The sequence below is a fragment of the Copadichromis virginalis genome, linkage group LG11 (assembly GCF_057382275.1).
Source record: "Copadichromis virginalis isolate Kocher_CV1m ecotype Utaka linkage group LG11, C_Virginalis_male_GT1.1, whole genome shotgun sequence".
In the NCBI taxonomy this organism is placed as follows: domain Eukaryota; kingdom Metazoa; phylum Chordata; class Actinopteri; order Cichliformes; family Cichlidae; genus Copadichromis; species Copadichromis virginalis.
In genome coordinates this window covers 39,178,704-39,192,710 of record NC_140628.1, presented here as the reverse complement: position 1 = coordinate 39,192,710, position 14,007 = coordinate 39,178,704, and the positions used below count along the sequence as shown (strand labels likewise).

The following is a 14,007-nucleotide window of genomic DNA, read 5'->3' as shown; positions in this document are numbered from 1 at the left end:
TTGGGCTCTACTAGAATAAATATGCAAGATTCAGTTTTAAAAAAAAAAAAATTATCATCCAACAGCAGGACTTGAGTTGATCTCAGTTCACCTTCCATGTGAACTTGAGGTCTCCTTATAAACCAACTTCCTTCTGATTGGCTGCCCCTCAGAAACAGAAGGTTTGGAGAGCAGGTGGGGCTTCTTTTTGAAACAGGAAGTCAGCTCTTGTCACTGTCTTGATCGAGTTCACCTGGGCCTCATTCTCTCTGCAGTCTCTTTAGTCTGTTGTACTCCCTCAGTCTTATTCGGGTTCCTCCTTCATATTGTCTACCTGCTTGTTTTGCTTTGAAGCTGATGGAAACAACAGAAAGCCAAACAGAGAGGCTGTCAGGTTTCCATCCTGTGCGACAGGAAGAAGATATGATTCATGAAAAAGAGCTGAAACTCTGCACGTCTGCCTTAGAAACGGTAATTAACTGCAGAAGATGGTTGGAGGGACGCAGTTTTAACTCTTCGATTTCCCCCAAACTTTACTGATATAGTCACAAATTAAAATAGTATATAAATGTAAATCGTTCAGCTAAAACGTCTACGTTCAACCTGAATGGAAATATAGAATTTTACGTGTCAATAATTTCAGATCAGATATTCTCCGACTCTGTTCTTTGCTTAGTTGTCACAACACTGGTTTCCATGCGTTGGCTCCTGTTTTATCCTTGAATGAGGTCAGCGTGGTTCAACAAAGACAAAACACTGGTCTGTAACTGCTCAGGCACGAGGACTGACAGTGAGTGAAAGAGCAGAGAGGCCGGCTCTGAAAAGCTAAATATTAAAACAAGAAATAAATATAACCAGAAGAGTTCAGGACAGAATATTTATTGCAGTGTCAAAAAACAAACTAAGCAAACATCCAGTTTTTACGTTTCCACAGTCCACGAGCTTCCTCTGACCGTGATGAGGTATGCTGTGCAGTGCAAACTACTAAAAATCGAATTTATGTGAAAAGGAAACAGATTTTCATTTGAATGACATGATCGTTCCAGATAATAAGTCCAGGACGTCGTACTCCGAAACAGGATTTTGGAAAACTCGTCTTCTCGGACGTCTCTGAGGAGACGCCACAACCAAAAATACGGCTTTATTATATTATTTCTACAGAAATGTGACGCTGCGAACACGAGCACCTTCAGAGTGACACCTGATAAAAGTTTGTACATTAATATGTTTTACTGTTTTTACATGAGACTGAAAGATGAGCTGATTAAACAGCCACCTGTGTGACCCCCTCCTCTCCTGTGTTAAACAGCCACCTGTGTACTGGCCTGCACCGCCCCCTGCTGGCCTGACGTAAAACACACATGACTTGCAGTGTTTCAGTGAAGAACAGCAGTGGGATCCACAGCGGCACCATTTTTCTCGTCCCTGTGCGTCCTTCTTGATGTCTGCAGGGTGGGCTTTTACAGGGGGTCGGGGTCACAGGTCAGGGACATCGAGGCTCCTCAGCCACAGCTCCAGGGCGAACTTGGTCCCGGTGCTGACCCGCTCCACGTCAGGACCGCTGGCTGGAGCGCGACTGGTGAAGACCGCCAGAGGCATCGAAGACTCGGTCAGAGCTCCGTCTGCAGAGACCTGCGACACGCTGGAGACACAGAAGGGCTCAGAGAAGAAGCACATGCCCATGCCGTGACACATCCAGCTCGCAGTTTGTGCTGCATTGATGTCAGTGTCTGCAGGTTTTGTGAGGGCACCATGCTTTTTTTGTCTCTGAGCTGTCAGGCCAGGACGCCACACAAAACCTCACATACATAACAGGCAAGAACACAATTTACAGGATGCACAGCATCCTCTCTGTTCCTGTAGAAAACAACTACAAAACAAGCTGTGCTTCATAACACAAGCAGCTGAGCTCTAATGGACTCACAAGCACATCTCAGGTATTAACATCAGCACAAACTCTGTGAGCTGGAAGCTTCGTGGCGTCCAGCTCTGCATCTAAACCCGTGATACCTGATGCTGCTCGGCAGGTCGTCCAGCTGAACGCTGGCATCGTCTCCGTCCACAGCAGACACGATGGCTCTGACCAGCCGGCTGTCCGCCCACAGACACGCGCTGACCTCAGCAGGCGAAGGCCTGAGAGAGGGCTGCGGGTGCAGACAACGAGAGGAATCACACAAGAGGCCAGCTCACTTTAAAATAACAGCAGAGGGGATCATTCACAACGAGACAAATGCTAAAGACAGAGGGGCAACCTCACAAAAACATTAAAGTAACAGCCGAGTTGTGCCTGCTGGGTCCATTTTATCATCATCCAACATCACGTAGACAAAAGATCATGTCAAATCATTCATTAGGTGCCAAAATGATCCAAAATCACATCCACCATGAGAGGGGAGGCAGCCCGAGCCCCCGTAGCTGTTACCTGTAACTGCAGGTGAGTGAGAGACGAGTGCAGCAGCATGTAGACGACTACGTGGTGTCTCTGAGGAAGTCCTCTGGACAGCATGGGAGGAAACACCGACTGACGGTCAGACAGAACACACAGAGGGCTGTGACATATATAACCTCACAGCGTACGACGTAAATAAGAGCAGCAGGCAGTGACTAAAAGACACTCGGGTCACCGTCTCACCTCCCACAGGCCCAGCACTGTTGGAGACACCTGCTCCGGCTCCAGTTTGAGTCCAGTTTCCTCGTGCAGCTCTCTCAGACCTGCACCCAGCAGCTTCACACGTTACAGGAATAAAGTTCACACAGTTACTTTGTGTTAACCTCGTTTGCCTTGTTGTAGAAGTCGTCGCACTGACTAAACGACACGTAAAATGATGCTGGGAAGCAAAGGAAACATGTACCGTCTCATCTAGCTCCACGTGACCTCCTAAATATCAACACAATACATGAAGAGCGTTACAAAACAAGAAAACCCGTAACAACGAGTGTGTGTGTGTGTGTGTGTGTGTGTGTGTGTGTGTGTGTGTGTGTGTGTGTGTGTGTGTGTGTGTTTAATAATGTGTGCAAACACAGATCTGTGTGCTGAACCTGGAGGAACCCAGACGTTGGGAAATATGCGAAGCTCCTTTGCCCGCCGTGTCAGCAACACTCTCTGATTGGCTGTCTGCAGGAGGATAGCCACACCCACATCCACTCCACGCTGTTGGATGTCCAATGGGATTGCAGCTGCGTCCGTGGCTGACAGGTGTTTGATGGGACAGAAAGCAGGCCTCTGAGAGAGAAACAGCAGGAAACCCTGAGCTGTTGTTGTGAAACTTGCCGTATAAATACAACCGAATTAAATTGAACTGAGTGCGGATGCAGAGGAGCGAATGCTCAGCGTGTCTGACCTTCAGCGGGACCCCTCGCCCTCTGTCTCCTTTGTAAAGAATGAACTGATTTTTCTCCAGCGTGCAGCTCACCTCCACCTCATCCTCGCCGCTGTCAGTGAAGTGACCCGTCACACTCTGACACACATCAAGAAGAAGAAAGATGAGAACAGCGCCCCCTCTGTTGCTCTAAAGATGGTGTGAGACGACATCTGCACCAACCTGAACAAACTGAGCTCGCCGTGGAGCCGCTCGCTCTTTGCACACACACACCAGGATCCTCCTCACTTTATCCATGGCGACCCCTCGACCCCGACCACGTCCGTCTGCAGGAGCTGAACACGTGACCACAACACGCCTTGAAAGGACAGTCCACTCCCTTTTAATCAGTGTTGGGCAAGTTACTTTGAAAAAGTAATTAATTATAGTTACTAGTTACTTCTTCAAAAAAGTAACTGAGTTAGTAACTGAGTTAATTAGTTACTTGAAAAGTAACTATTGCGTTACTCCACATTTCACCTTTAAAAGCTGTTTCCTTTGCCTTGTTTGGTCTCATCAGCACAGCCTCACGTGTCTGAATCTACAGTCATGTTTTCATTTTGACAAACTGTAACACAACTGATCTCAAATCAGACAAAAAACATAAAACCCGAGTAGAAAAAGTGATATTTTTACTGTAACAACCACAAACATGTTTAATGAATCATATTTCACAACTTCAAATGCAAACATAAACTGACAGTTTTAAAATTATATGCACACGTTTTGCAAACAACATCACAGCCTGATGCCTGCAGGTCTGACAGCAGCAGGTGTGTCACTCCTGTTTCTACCTGGAGACAGCAGCCGCCTCATTGTTCTGACACACAACACAGAACTATCCACAACAGTAACTACACAAGACAACACGTCACTCCTAAAACTTCCCCTCTTTGCTCGTGATCACCGTCTGCGGGAGCGCAGCTGCCTAAAGCTGCAGCGTCCAGATTACTTACAGCTACTTCCTGCAGCTGATATAAGCTGCTGTAAACTGAACACAGCTTCAACCGTCTGTTGGTTGAAAAATAGTCACGGACCGCGTTTTCTTGTTAGTAACTGTAACGGCATTGTAACGATAGGAATAGTAATTAGATTACTCGTTACTGAAAAAGTAACTCCGTTACTTGTAACGCCGTTAATCCCATCACTGATTTTAATACATAACACACAGAGTTTAAGCTAAAATGACCGTAAACATGTAATAAATCCAAAAACAACACCTGACGCCTCACAATCAGCTGATCTTTGCTCAATTTCACCTCTATACTCCAAATACTAGAATACGAAGTGCATAAAATGGGACGAAATTTAGAGTTTTTTAAATTCATTAAGTTTTCAGCATTTTTGATCTCTCATAATACCATCAGTACAGAATGTATCCACACAAAAACACATTACAGCTCCGCTAAAACTGTTTTTGGTTCATTATTGTTTCTGTGACTCAGTTAAGCATCCACATCCTGATGGACGCATCAATAACTAACTGCACCGATCCCCAGGATATTTGATCTGCTGATCTTTCACCGGAGAAAGTGCATTTAATTAAACTGGAAGGATCATATCACTATGTGGGAGACGTGGCTGGTCAGAACATATTCAGGACTCCTTTTACTTTTTTAATGTAGTGGCAAAAGTAAATCATCAAAACACAAAAGCATCAGACTGTGAAGATCTACAGATCCTGAGAGCCTCGGTGATCCTGCAGGAAGCTTCTGCAGGACCTCGAGGTGTTGGATCAGTGTCATGTTTCCAAACTATCACACAGCACAGCAACATTGCTTCTCTATGTCAGGGCCTAGAAATGCTGGAATGACTCACACTCAGCACAAGTGTGAAAAGGGAGAAAGAGAAATATTTAAAAGGGCAGCGAGATCGCGGTGTTGTGCTAAGAAGGGATTTGTGACGGTTCTGTGTGTTTTTAGTGTATTTTAAATATCTGATATTGATAACTTCTGAGAGCGTTTTATATAAAATAAAGATATTACTTGTTTTGTAGGTGTCTTCATGATTCTGATTTACTGTAGATCCGGTCTTTTTTAGCCACTCAAACACCTTTATTGAAACGGTTAATGTTATATTTGTTGTCATTTGTGCGGCCCTCTTGGCCTGGTCTCTCTTGAATGAGACATGTTTAACTTCAGTCAGTTTTACGTTCGTTATTAAAGGACGTATAAAAGTACTTTGCGAATAAAAACATAGCGCTGGGAAAAAGCAGACATGAGCCATTTCAGAAGAAAACACGTTATATTATTGATTATATTCATTCAAACAACCAAGTGTTCATTAAGCAGCTCATTTTCATAACTTTAGTGCCGAGTCCAGCTGTTTAAACCAGACAAATACAGACCGCCTGTTAGCAGAACAGCTGTCAACAGCTGGGACTTTGGGCTCAAACTGTGCACAAAGCTAACTAACTTTAGCTAACACCCTCGTTTAGCGGAAGTAAAACGCTCTGGAAAAAACAACTTCCTGCACATTAACCTGCACATGTGTTAGTGAAGGGATTACGGGTTAACCCCGATACACAGGCTCGCTCAGAAACACAGCAGAAGAAGCAGAAACCTACTGAAAAAGAGAAGAAGGCGCTCGCTAACTCCTGCAGGTCGTTTCAGTCGGATCCAACTTCCGCTTCCATACTTCAAAATAAAAGCCTTCCTTCTTCGTTTTGGTCGAACTGATTCAATCTTCGTATTTTTTATTGTTTATGGAAAAATCCTGAACCATTAACTTCCCCCATCATGGTATTATACAGAAACTTAATGTTTTGGGGATTTTTTTGTAATTGAAGTAAAATGTTGTGTGCGCCAGATTAAATAAATTATAATAGTTAGCAGCTGCTCGCCTGCTAACTACCAAACAGAGAGCATATAACTAGGGGTGGGTTTTGATAATCGGATCGAATCGATTCTAGAAATCAGTGATGATACCCAGCCCTACGTATAACCCCAGTTTTAGCTTCTCTGCACTGGCTTCTCGTCTCCTACAGGATCCAATTTACACTTTGACTTTTTGTTTTTAACGCCCGAGCCCCTTCCTACCTGTCTGAGCTCCTTTCTGTTTCTGTTCCAGGAAAAAGCCTGAGGTGTAGCTCAAAATTAATGCTGTCCATCCCACGGACTAATCTCAAATGCGATGGAGCCTTCTGTGGCAGGTCCCAGACTTTGGAATAGTCTCCCCTTAAATATTAGATCGGCACAAACACGTGATCATTTTAAATCACTACTAAAGACACATTTTTATGCCCTGGCTTTTAACACACTGTGAGTATACCTTCGTTGTTTATGAAATCCTGTCATTGAAACTTTTGTCAGAAAATGGAAAAGGTATATCGGGGAAACTTTTTTATTGAGAGCATTTTTTTCGGGGTGGCTTTAACTCAGGAGGTAGAGCTGGTCACCTACTGATCGGAAGGTTGAGGTTCGATACCTCCAGGTATCCTTGGGCAAGATACTAATCCCAAGTTGCTCTCTGATGCATCCATTGAAGTTTGACTGTGTGTGTGAATGTTGTTAGATAGCACTCAGTTTAGAGTCAGTGCTTGTGAGGATGGGTGTGACTGGGTGAATGTGGCATGTTGTATAGAGCGCTTTGAGTACTCCGGGAGAGTAGAACACTTTATAAGAATCAGTCCATTTCTCTTCTTGTTATTTGGCTCTAAAACAGCTGGAGACAATTAATCCTGTTACTGACATTCTGAAGGTTTTTTGCAGTTTGAAAGACAGAAAATGTATTCAGTGCAAATACTGTAAGTGACAGGTGTTTAATTCTTAGATGATGCAGAGAAATCAGAGACTGGGAGGCTGTGGAGGCTCAGCTGCCTCACATTCAAACATGACTTTGACTGGGTTTCCAGCCTCCCTTTAAAAAGTGCAATTATAATGCAGCTCTGTTGCATTATAATTGCATAAAAACAATTTATTGTAGTGTTAACGTTACAATACAAGAGTGTGATTTGAAATGACTGTCAGTAATAATGATGATTACGGTTTGATTACACTAACATGGCAGATTTCCCCCTAAATTACCCAGAATGCTGTGCAACAGTTGCCAGTGACACCTCAGTAAAAAAAAGCAAGAAAAGACAGACGGAGTCAGACTCCTGCAGCATCTGAAGTGCTCTCAGATGATTCCTCCTCTCAGGGCGAGTAGGGCGGCAGCAGACCTCTGCGATCATCAGACTCCGCCTGCGGGTCAAAGGTCAGACGACATCAACATCGGCTGTTCTGGAAATGTTCTCTTCTCAAAAACAAACATTTAAAATGCTTCATACCTGAGAATAAAGTTTTTTTCCCTTGTAAATGTTTGACTATAATTTTTGATATTTTATGTTTTCATGATTTTATTTCTCTCTCTTAAACCTGCAAAAGCCTCATTAACCAATCACAGATCATTTTCAGTTAAAGGGATTCAATGAGTTAATAAGCTGAATATTTCAGGTTTCGAATCCTTTAGGTGTGAATAATGGACGTTTCCATTCCTCCGTCACTGCAGGAGGCGTAGTTACACATTTTTGGTGATCAGACATCAAACCGAAACATTTCAATTTGTCGGCTAGTGGTGCAACGGATCAAAAGTCTCACGGTTCGGATCGGATCGCGTTTTTTCTTCGTCGCGGATCGGATCAATTTTCGGATCAGCAGAAGAAAAAAAAAGAAGACAAAAATTTAACTCACTATTTACTTATTTAAGTATTTTTTGCCTATTAAAAAACATTCAACTCAAGACTCATTCCGCACAAATTAAGATGCAGTATAGGGCAGTGCAGGGCTTTGTATCTACCACTCCGCTCTGATATAATGAGCGGTCACGTAGCTTTCCGTTGCCCTGGAGCTCCACCCATTTGTAGTTAGGGCAACAGAAGATGCCTGGGACAGCTCAGCCATAACTTTAAACTTTTCCTGCTCATGCATGCTTGGAAGGATCTTGTCACTGAAGCAGATGCGCGACGGGATATCATAGCGTGGCTCAAGCACGCTCATCATAGTTTAAACTAGTGCTGTCAGCATAAATCTCGTTAAAATGACGTTAATGCCATAACTGCATTAATGCGGCAAATCTCCGTTAACTAGTTACCGCGGATCGCCCGTGCATGGGGCTGCACGGCGTCAATGCATTAACTAACGCGTAGACTAGTTTAAACCCCTTGTTTTGCACAACAGAATACGGCCTCCGTCTTCAGCCAAACACCCCAACAGCTTTTGTAACAGCTTTAACCCGGTCGGATTGGGCAGCAAAGGGCTGCTTAAATCAACCGTGATCCGTTGCACCACTAACATCGGCCCTTCAGTCTTCTTGTGCACTATGAGATCAATGTTGATGCCCTTGATATTTTTTAATCACTTGCTGAATTTCGCGTTGCACGTCAGCGTCTGTGATGTGCACGCGATTTCTTCTACTGCGCCAAAATAGCAATCTTTCAACTTGAATTTCATTTTAGGAAATGAACCTGCGGCGATGCCTTCAGGCTCGGACACACGACATAAAAGTCGGGTCTGTTTGAGACGGGAGTTGAAAGGACCAAAGTAAAACTTATTCTATGTATAAATCATTTCCTGACAGTCCAGCACGTCAGCGTGTCAGTAATCTGTATAAAGTTTTCTGGGTGGTGAAAGCGCTCTGCACTTCAGTTTTATCTCTGGCTATCTGATAATTCAATTCAATTTTATTTATATAGCGCCAAATCACAACAAAAGTCGCCTCAAGGCGCTTCATAGATACAGAGAAAAACCCAACAATCATGTGACCCCCTATGAGCAGCACTTTGGCGACAGTGGGAAGGAAAAACTCCCTTTTAACAGGAAGAAACCTCCAGCAGAACCAGGCTCAGGGAGGGGCGGGGCCATCTGCTGTGTTTGTTTGGGGTGAGAGAAGGAAGACGGGATAAGAAAAAATATATTTAAAGCAGGAGGAAATAATAATAATCCCAGTTTACAAAGACTGAAAATATTTTTCGGATTCATCAAATCTTTTTATGCAAGAAAAGCTGATATTAAAAATGTATTTCAGCAGGTCTTATCATTATTTTGCTAATTTTCTTTTTTTCTCTCTTGCGACTGAACACATCAGCATTTCTTGAGAGGCGGAGTTAATATTATTGGTAGGAGGAGTCTTACGCTGAGAGAAGAAGGTGTGCGGAGCCTGATGGCTTTGCCAGAGAAAACACAGACGACGATGGTGACGCAGGTCTGCAGGACGAGGAGAACCAGGAAGAGGCCGAGCAGCCCGTAAAGAACCACCTGAAACAGGAAATATGAAACAGGAAATACACACAAAGAACAACCTGCTCCTGTGCTCAGGGAAGACCCCGGGACCAGATCTGAGGTGCACCGAGAGTCCGGCCTTGAAGACCAGACAGAGATAAACTTACATTCAGCCTATAAAAATTTTGGCTGCATTTCCTCCTCAGGCCTTCTACGTCCTTGAACTCGATGAAGCTCTGTCGGTCACAGAAGCGATCGGAGGGGGGGCATTCGGCCAGCAGCCAACAGGTGTAGGCCACACCGGCCAGGCCAATCAGGACGCTTATCACGTTGGACACCAGGGACCCCCAAACCTGCACAAACACCAGATATGGCTAAACTAACAGCGGCTAACAAACTACAATGGCTTCATCCATCTTTGATACACAGTCTGTGACTTTAACCGAAGCTCCAGAGGAATCACACCGCTGCAGCTAACCGTCCCTGAAATGGACCATTTTTAATGACATCATCTGACCAACAATATGGCTGCTGTGAGGTCACGGCACTAACAGACGGTCCAAGAAGGAGGAGCTGCAGCTTTGGTATTTCATTAGTTTGTCATTCAGCTGTAATCAGCAGGTCTGAGTTTGCTGACCTGTCACTCACACATCCTCTTTCTGGTTTCTCTAAAACTCACCAGTGAGATGGAAGTGCGTCTCCCTGCCGCCACGGCCACCGAGCCGGAGACGACAAACTGCACGACAGCAGAGAGGCGTGGTTAGACGACACATGACCCCTGTGAGGCTTTACCTGAAGATTATTAATCATGTTTGTGTGTACGTACAGCGGCGCCGAGGGCGAATGGAGAGTAGGCGATCATGGCCCACGAGGAGATGGCGGTCAGACTGAACAGGATGCACAGCAGCCCGATCATGATCTGAACGACCTGAGGACACAGACGGAGACGCAACATGAGCAAAGATGAAAAATAATGCAGATTTTAAAGTTCTTGTTAAAACACCACCAAACTGAAAAACAGCATCAAAGATGACCTGTGTGCAGGCTGAGAGCAGCCTGTGGTGTCACAGGTCACAGACGCCTTCTGGCAGCTTCATTAAACCTTTATTATTACAATAAAATCTGATCCATGTGCGTCTTCCTTTAGCTCAACCTACCTTTAACGATTTAAAGTTAAATAAAGCCAAAGCTTTATTTAACTGAATTACGTAGATTTACCATAAGCCATTCTGATCACATGACTTAGTGAGCCTCCTATTACTCTGAAACTGAAGAACAGCTAAAAACTGTCAGGAAAGTTTATTCTGGTTGGTCAGAGGTGATGACATCATCATGACGTGTAAGTCGCTCTGACTGTGAAAACGTGTTTGTGTCTGTGCTTTGTTGCGATGAATATGATGGTCAGAGTCCAGACGCTCACCCCGAGAGCGTGCGGCTGTCCCCGCATGAAGGCGACGGTTATGTCGTCCATCTTGACTGGGATGGGTGTGGTCTTTTTCACAGGGGGAGGGGCCGGTGCAGTGGAGCTGCTGGCATTCTGGAGCTGGATGGAGCCGTCATCCTTGGGAATGACCTGAGTCACGACCATCACTCCCCCGATGGTGGTGATAGATGTGGATGCCATGATAAAGGTCAGAGGTCACAGAAGCTCAGAGGGAAAATTCTGGAAAAACCACAAGTGCAAACAATGAGGGAGGGGCCAACAGTGTTTGAGTATTAGGGAGGAGAAGGGAATTTGCAGCAGCTGATCGACTTTAGCTTCCAGATGTTCTTCAGACAGACTTACAGGAGAAAATGATTCTGGTTTAGCAATAATTCTCTGAATTTTGCCTTTATGACATTTTAAGAATCTAAAAGAGCTCCACATTCAGGGGCGCCACCAAAAACACAGTTTTCAGGTTTATGATGCTGGTATCAAATATCGATAACAAACACAGAGAAAGTTAACTTCCTGCTTTAAAGTTGATGTCGGTGAAAAGAGGTATTTACGAAAACCCGAAAGACTTTGAAATCATTAATAACCTGTTTTAATTGATTGACTGGAAGTCTCGCTTTAATGATTCAGCTGAAGCAGCTGAAGGGCGACTGAGGAGCTGAAGAGCAAAGACAACACGTGTAAGGACGCGCGTCTTACATTATCACCAGTATTACAGTCAACACGGGAATGATAGCAAACTAATAATCAAATGAAATATGAGCTTATGGCTGCTGCTCAGCGCGCTTCTTCCTCTTTGTTTGACATTTTAAGATGATAACATGTATCCACTGGTCACTCATCAAACTTTCAAACGTTGCTATAAAATCTTTTGTTAAACAAAAGTCCCCGAATTTAACGCGGATTCTGGTTCGGAGTTTCTCACTGCGTGATAAGGAAGTGCGGTTACCGGAAAATAAAACGGCTGTTTGTTTTTTAGTTCGACGCTAAATATCAGACTTTTGAAATCGCAGTTATCTCTACACGAGAGCTTTTCAACGTTTTTCTTTGTTTTATTTATTTATTTATTTTTAAGATAAGAATCGCGCGAACAAATCTCGATAAACTAACCGGAAATATATCTGCGCATTAGATCAAAAACATCGACTAACAATCATCTCGAGGCTGAGCTGCTCTCTGAAACATCTGCAAACACGCACGGATTACCTGACCACGCTGAGGATTACTCCTGAGCATTACCTGCAATCAGGTGGACACGCGGAAGTTCTCTGACCTGAACAACAGCTGCTGTTGCTTCTGTTCAGGATCAAGTTAGGCTGCCTTCAGGAGCAAACTGTAAACTCGGAATTCTGATTTACCAAACACTTGTCGGAAAGACCATAATGTGATAAAGTTCCAGTCCAATTTAATTAAACGATGAAATATTGCTTCAAATACAATAACATAAATAAACTGAGCTGTTTCTTTGGATTTTCTTTCTGACCTTTTTGAAAAACATTAGAAGGAATGATTTCAGAAGATTCAGTCTTCAATCACTGTGTGTAACTTTTAAAAAGACACTTTCAGGTGTTGTTGTTGTTGTTGTTTTAAATAATTAAATTATAACTTTTAAATCACGAACATGCTTTTCCTGTGTGCGGATCTGCTGGATATGAAGGGAAATTTCGGCATAATTCCAACAACACCTGAAGGCAGCACAAGGAAACCACAACATTTCCCATAATCAACGTGAAAAAGCAGCTTTGCAACAACCTTCCCTGCCTCCTTTTAAGGGGACCTATCGTTTTTATCATACATTCACATGCCACTTCATTAGTTACACTCTTTAAACAGCCCCCACAGTTCTGCTCGGATTCAACAGGGTGCTGCAGACACTCGTGGGAGATTTTGATGTTTCACAACATCTCAACATCTGAATACACAGCCACTGCCACTGCCACCGTGGCTGTGTATTCATTCCCAAAGATGTGTCTCACACTGTGAAAGTATTAACCCAAATTTCTGGTCCCAGACAATGAAAGGTTCAGGATCCCAGCGGAAAAACCTCGAAGTGAGACTCCACAGGCTGTTTCAGCGACAAACAGCTGATGACCCTTTAGTTTGGGGGCACCCTCTGTGTACAAGTAGTGCTGCTCATAACAACTGCCCCTTGGCTGGCTTCCACAAGTTGGCCAATCACAGGAACGCAGACTTTTAAAGGAGCAAATCATGAAGGTAAATATGCTGCAAAAGGCGAGAGCTTGAACTTGAGACAGAAGCTAAATACAGGGCCCAGATACGCTTTTAAATTAAATAAAAACACAGAGCAGGAACTGAGCAGAAGAGCGCCCCCTTTCACAGCCTGTTTGTCTGTGACAAACACACAAGTCAACACTCACATGCTTCTGGGGAAAAACAAGACGGCGTGTTTGCACAGGTTTAACAGACCTTTATTACTGACGAGCAGATGACAGCATCGGAGCTCTTATGTGCTTCTTCTCCTCCAGGATTCACATACGTGTCTTGGGATCAGGACGCAAAGGTTTCACACTCTACAAGAGCCAAATATTGCCTTTAGAATTTTATTCAATGAAGGTATTTACAAAAACAGAACAAAGTCCTGCTCGTGATTTATTGATGACTGTTCACATTTTGGAGATCAAATATTGATGAAAGTGATTTCAACTCATAAAGGACATTCAGCATCATTCATTCAACATCTTAACTCAGTCTCGACAAGTTCACGTGTGTAGTTCACTTACGCCACAAGGGGGCGACATTCATTCATACCTACAATCATAAAGCATGGATTTATTGACGGTTTTATTGAATCTTAGCCCGTGTTACATTCAAAGCAGGTTTCACATTGTTTAATACATTTTTTTGTTGTTGTTGTTGTTTTACGATTGTTTGCAATATTTTATTTTAATTTTTCAATATAGAAAACCCCATCAACAAACAAATACAGCTCAGATGCTAAGGCAAGAAGACAAGAAATATCACTGTGATGATAAGAACTACCAGTATCCAGAGTACATCAAATATCATAAATACG

At 43.6% G+C, this 14,007-nt stretch overlaps 2 protein-coding genes across 4 annotated transcripts; both read right to left on the bottom strand.

Moving 5' to 3' along the window:
* Positions 1-842: 842 nt before the first annotated feature.
* On the bottom strand, positions 843-5,968 carry nudt17 (nudix (nucleoside diphosphate linked moiety X)-type motif 17). Of its 2 annotated transcripts, none has more exons than XM_085472450.1 (9): positions 5,905-5,968; positions 3,522-3,657; positions 3,321-3,437; positions 3,019-3,202; positions 2,832-2,857; positions 2,612-2,704; positions 2,402-2,500; positions 1,990-2,123; positions 843-1,621 (listed from the first exon to the last, which is right to left on the bottom strand). In XM_085472450.1, exons 2-9 carry the CDS (start codon positions 3,594-3,596, stop codon positions 1,456-1,458), a joined length of 894 nt encoding a protein of 297 aa, XP_085328576.1. In that variant the 5' UTR covers positions 3,597-3,657; positions 5,905-5,968; the 3' UTR covers positions 843-1,455. The 2 variants fall into 2 exon arrangements, with proteins under 2 accessions (XP_085328576.1, XP_085328575.1); XM_085472449.1 differs by having other exon boundaries at positions 3,522-3,634; positions 5,905-5,962.
* A 1,114-nt stretch (positions 5,969-7,082) lies between these two features.
* Positions 7,083-12,288, bottom strand: LOC146699489 (membrane-spanning 4-domains subfamily A member 4A-like). 2 transcript variants are annotated; one of them, XM_085472451.1, is made up of 7 exons: positions 12,213-12,288; positions 10,959-11,201; positions 10,365-10,466; positions 10,218-10,274; positions 9,706-9,891; positions 9,452-9,574; positions 7,083-7,522 (listed from the first exon to the last, which is right to left on the bottom strand). In XM_085472451.1, exons 2-7 carry the CDS (start codon positions 11,160-11,162, stop codon positions 7,475-7,477), a joined length of 720 nt encoding a protein of 239 aa, XP_085328577.1. In that variant the 5' UTR covers positions 11,163-11,201; positions 12,213-12,288; the 3' UTR covers positions 7,083-7,474. The 2 variants fall into 2 exon arrangements, with proteins under 2 accessions (XP_085328577.1, XP_085328578.1); XM_085472452.1 differs by having other exon boundaries at positions 12,180-12,287.
* Between the last annotated feature and the right edge of the window lie 1,719 nt (positions 12,289-14,007).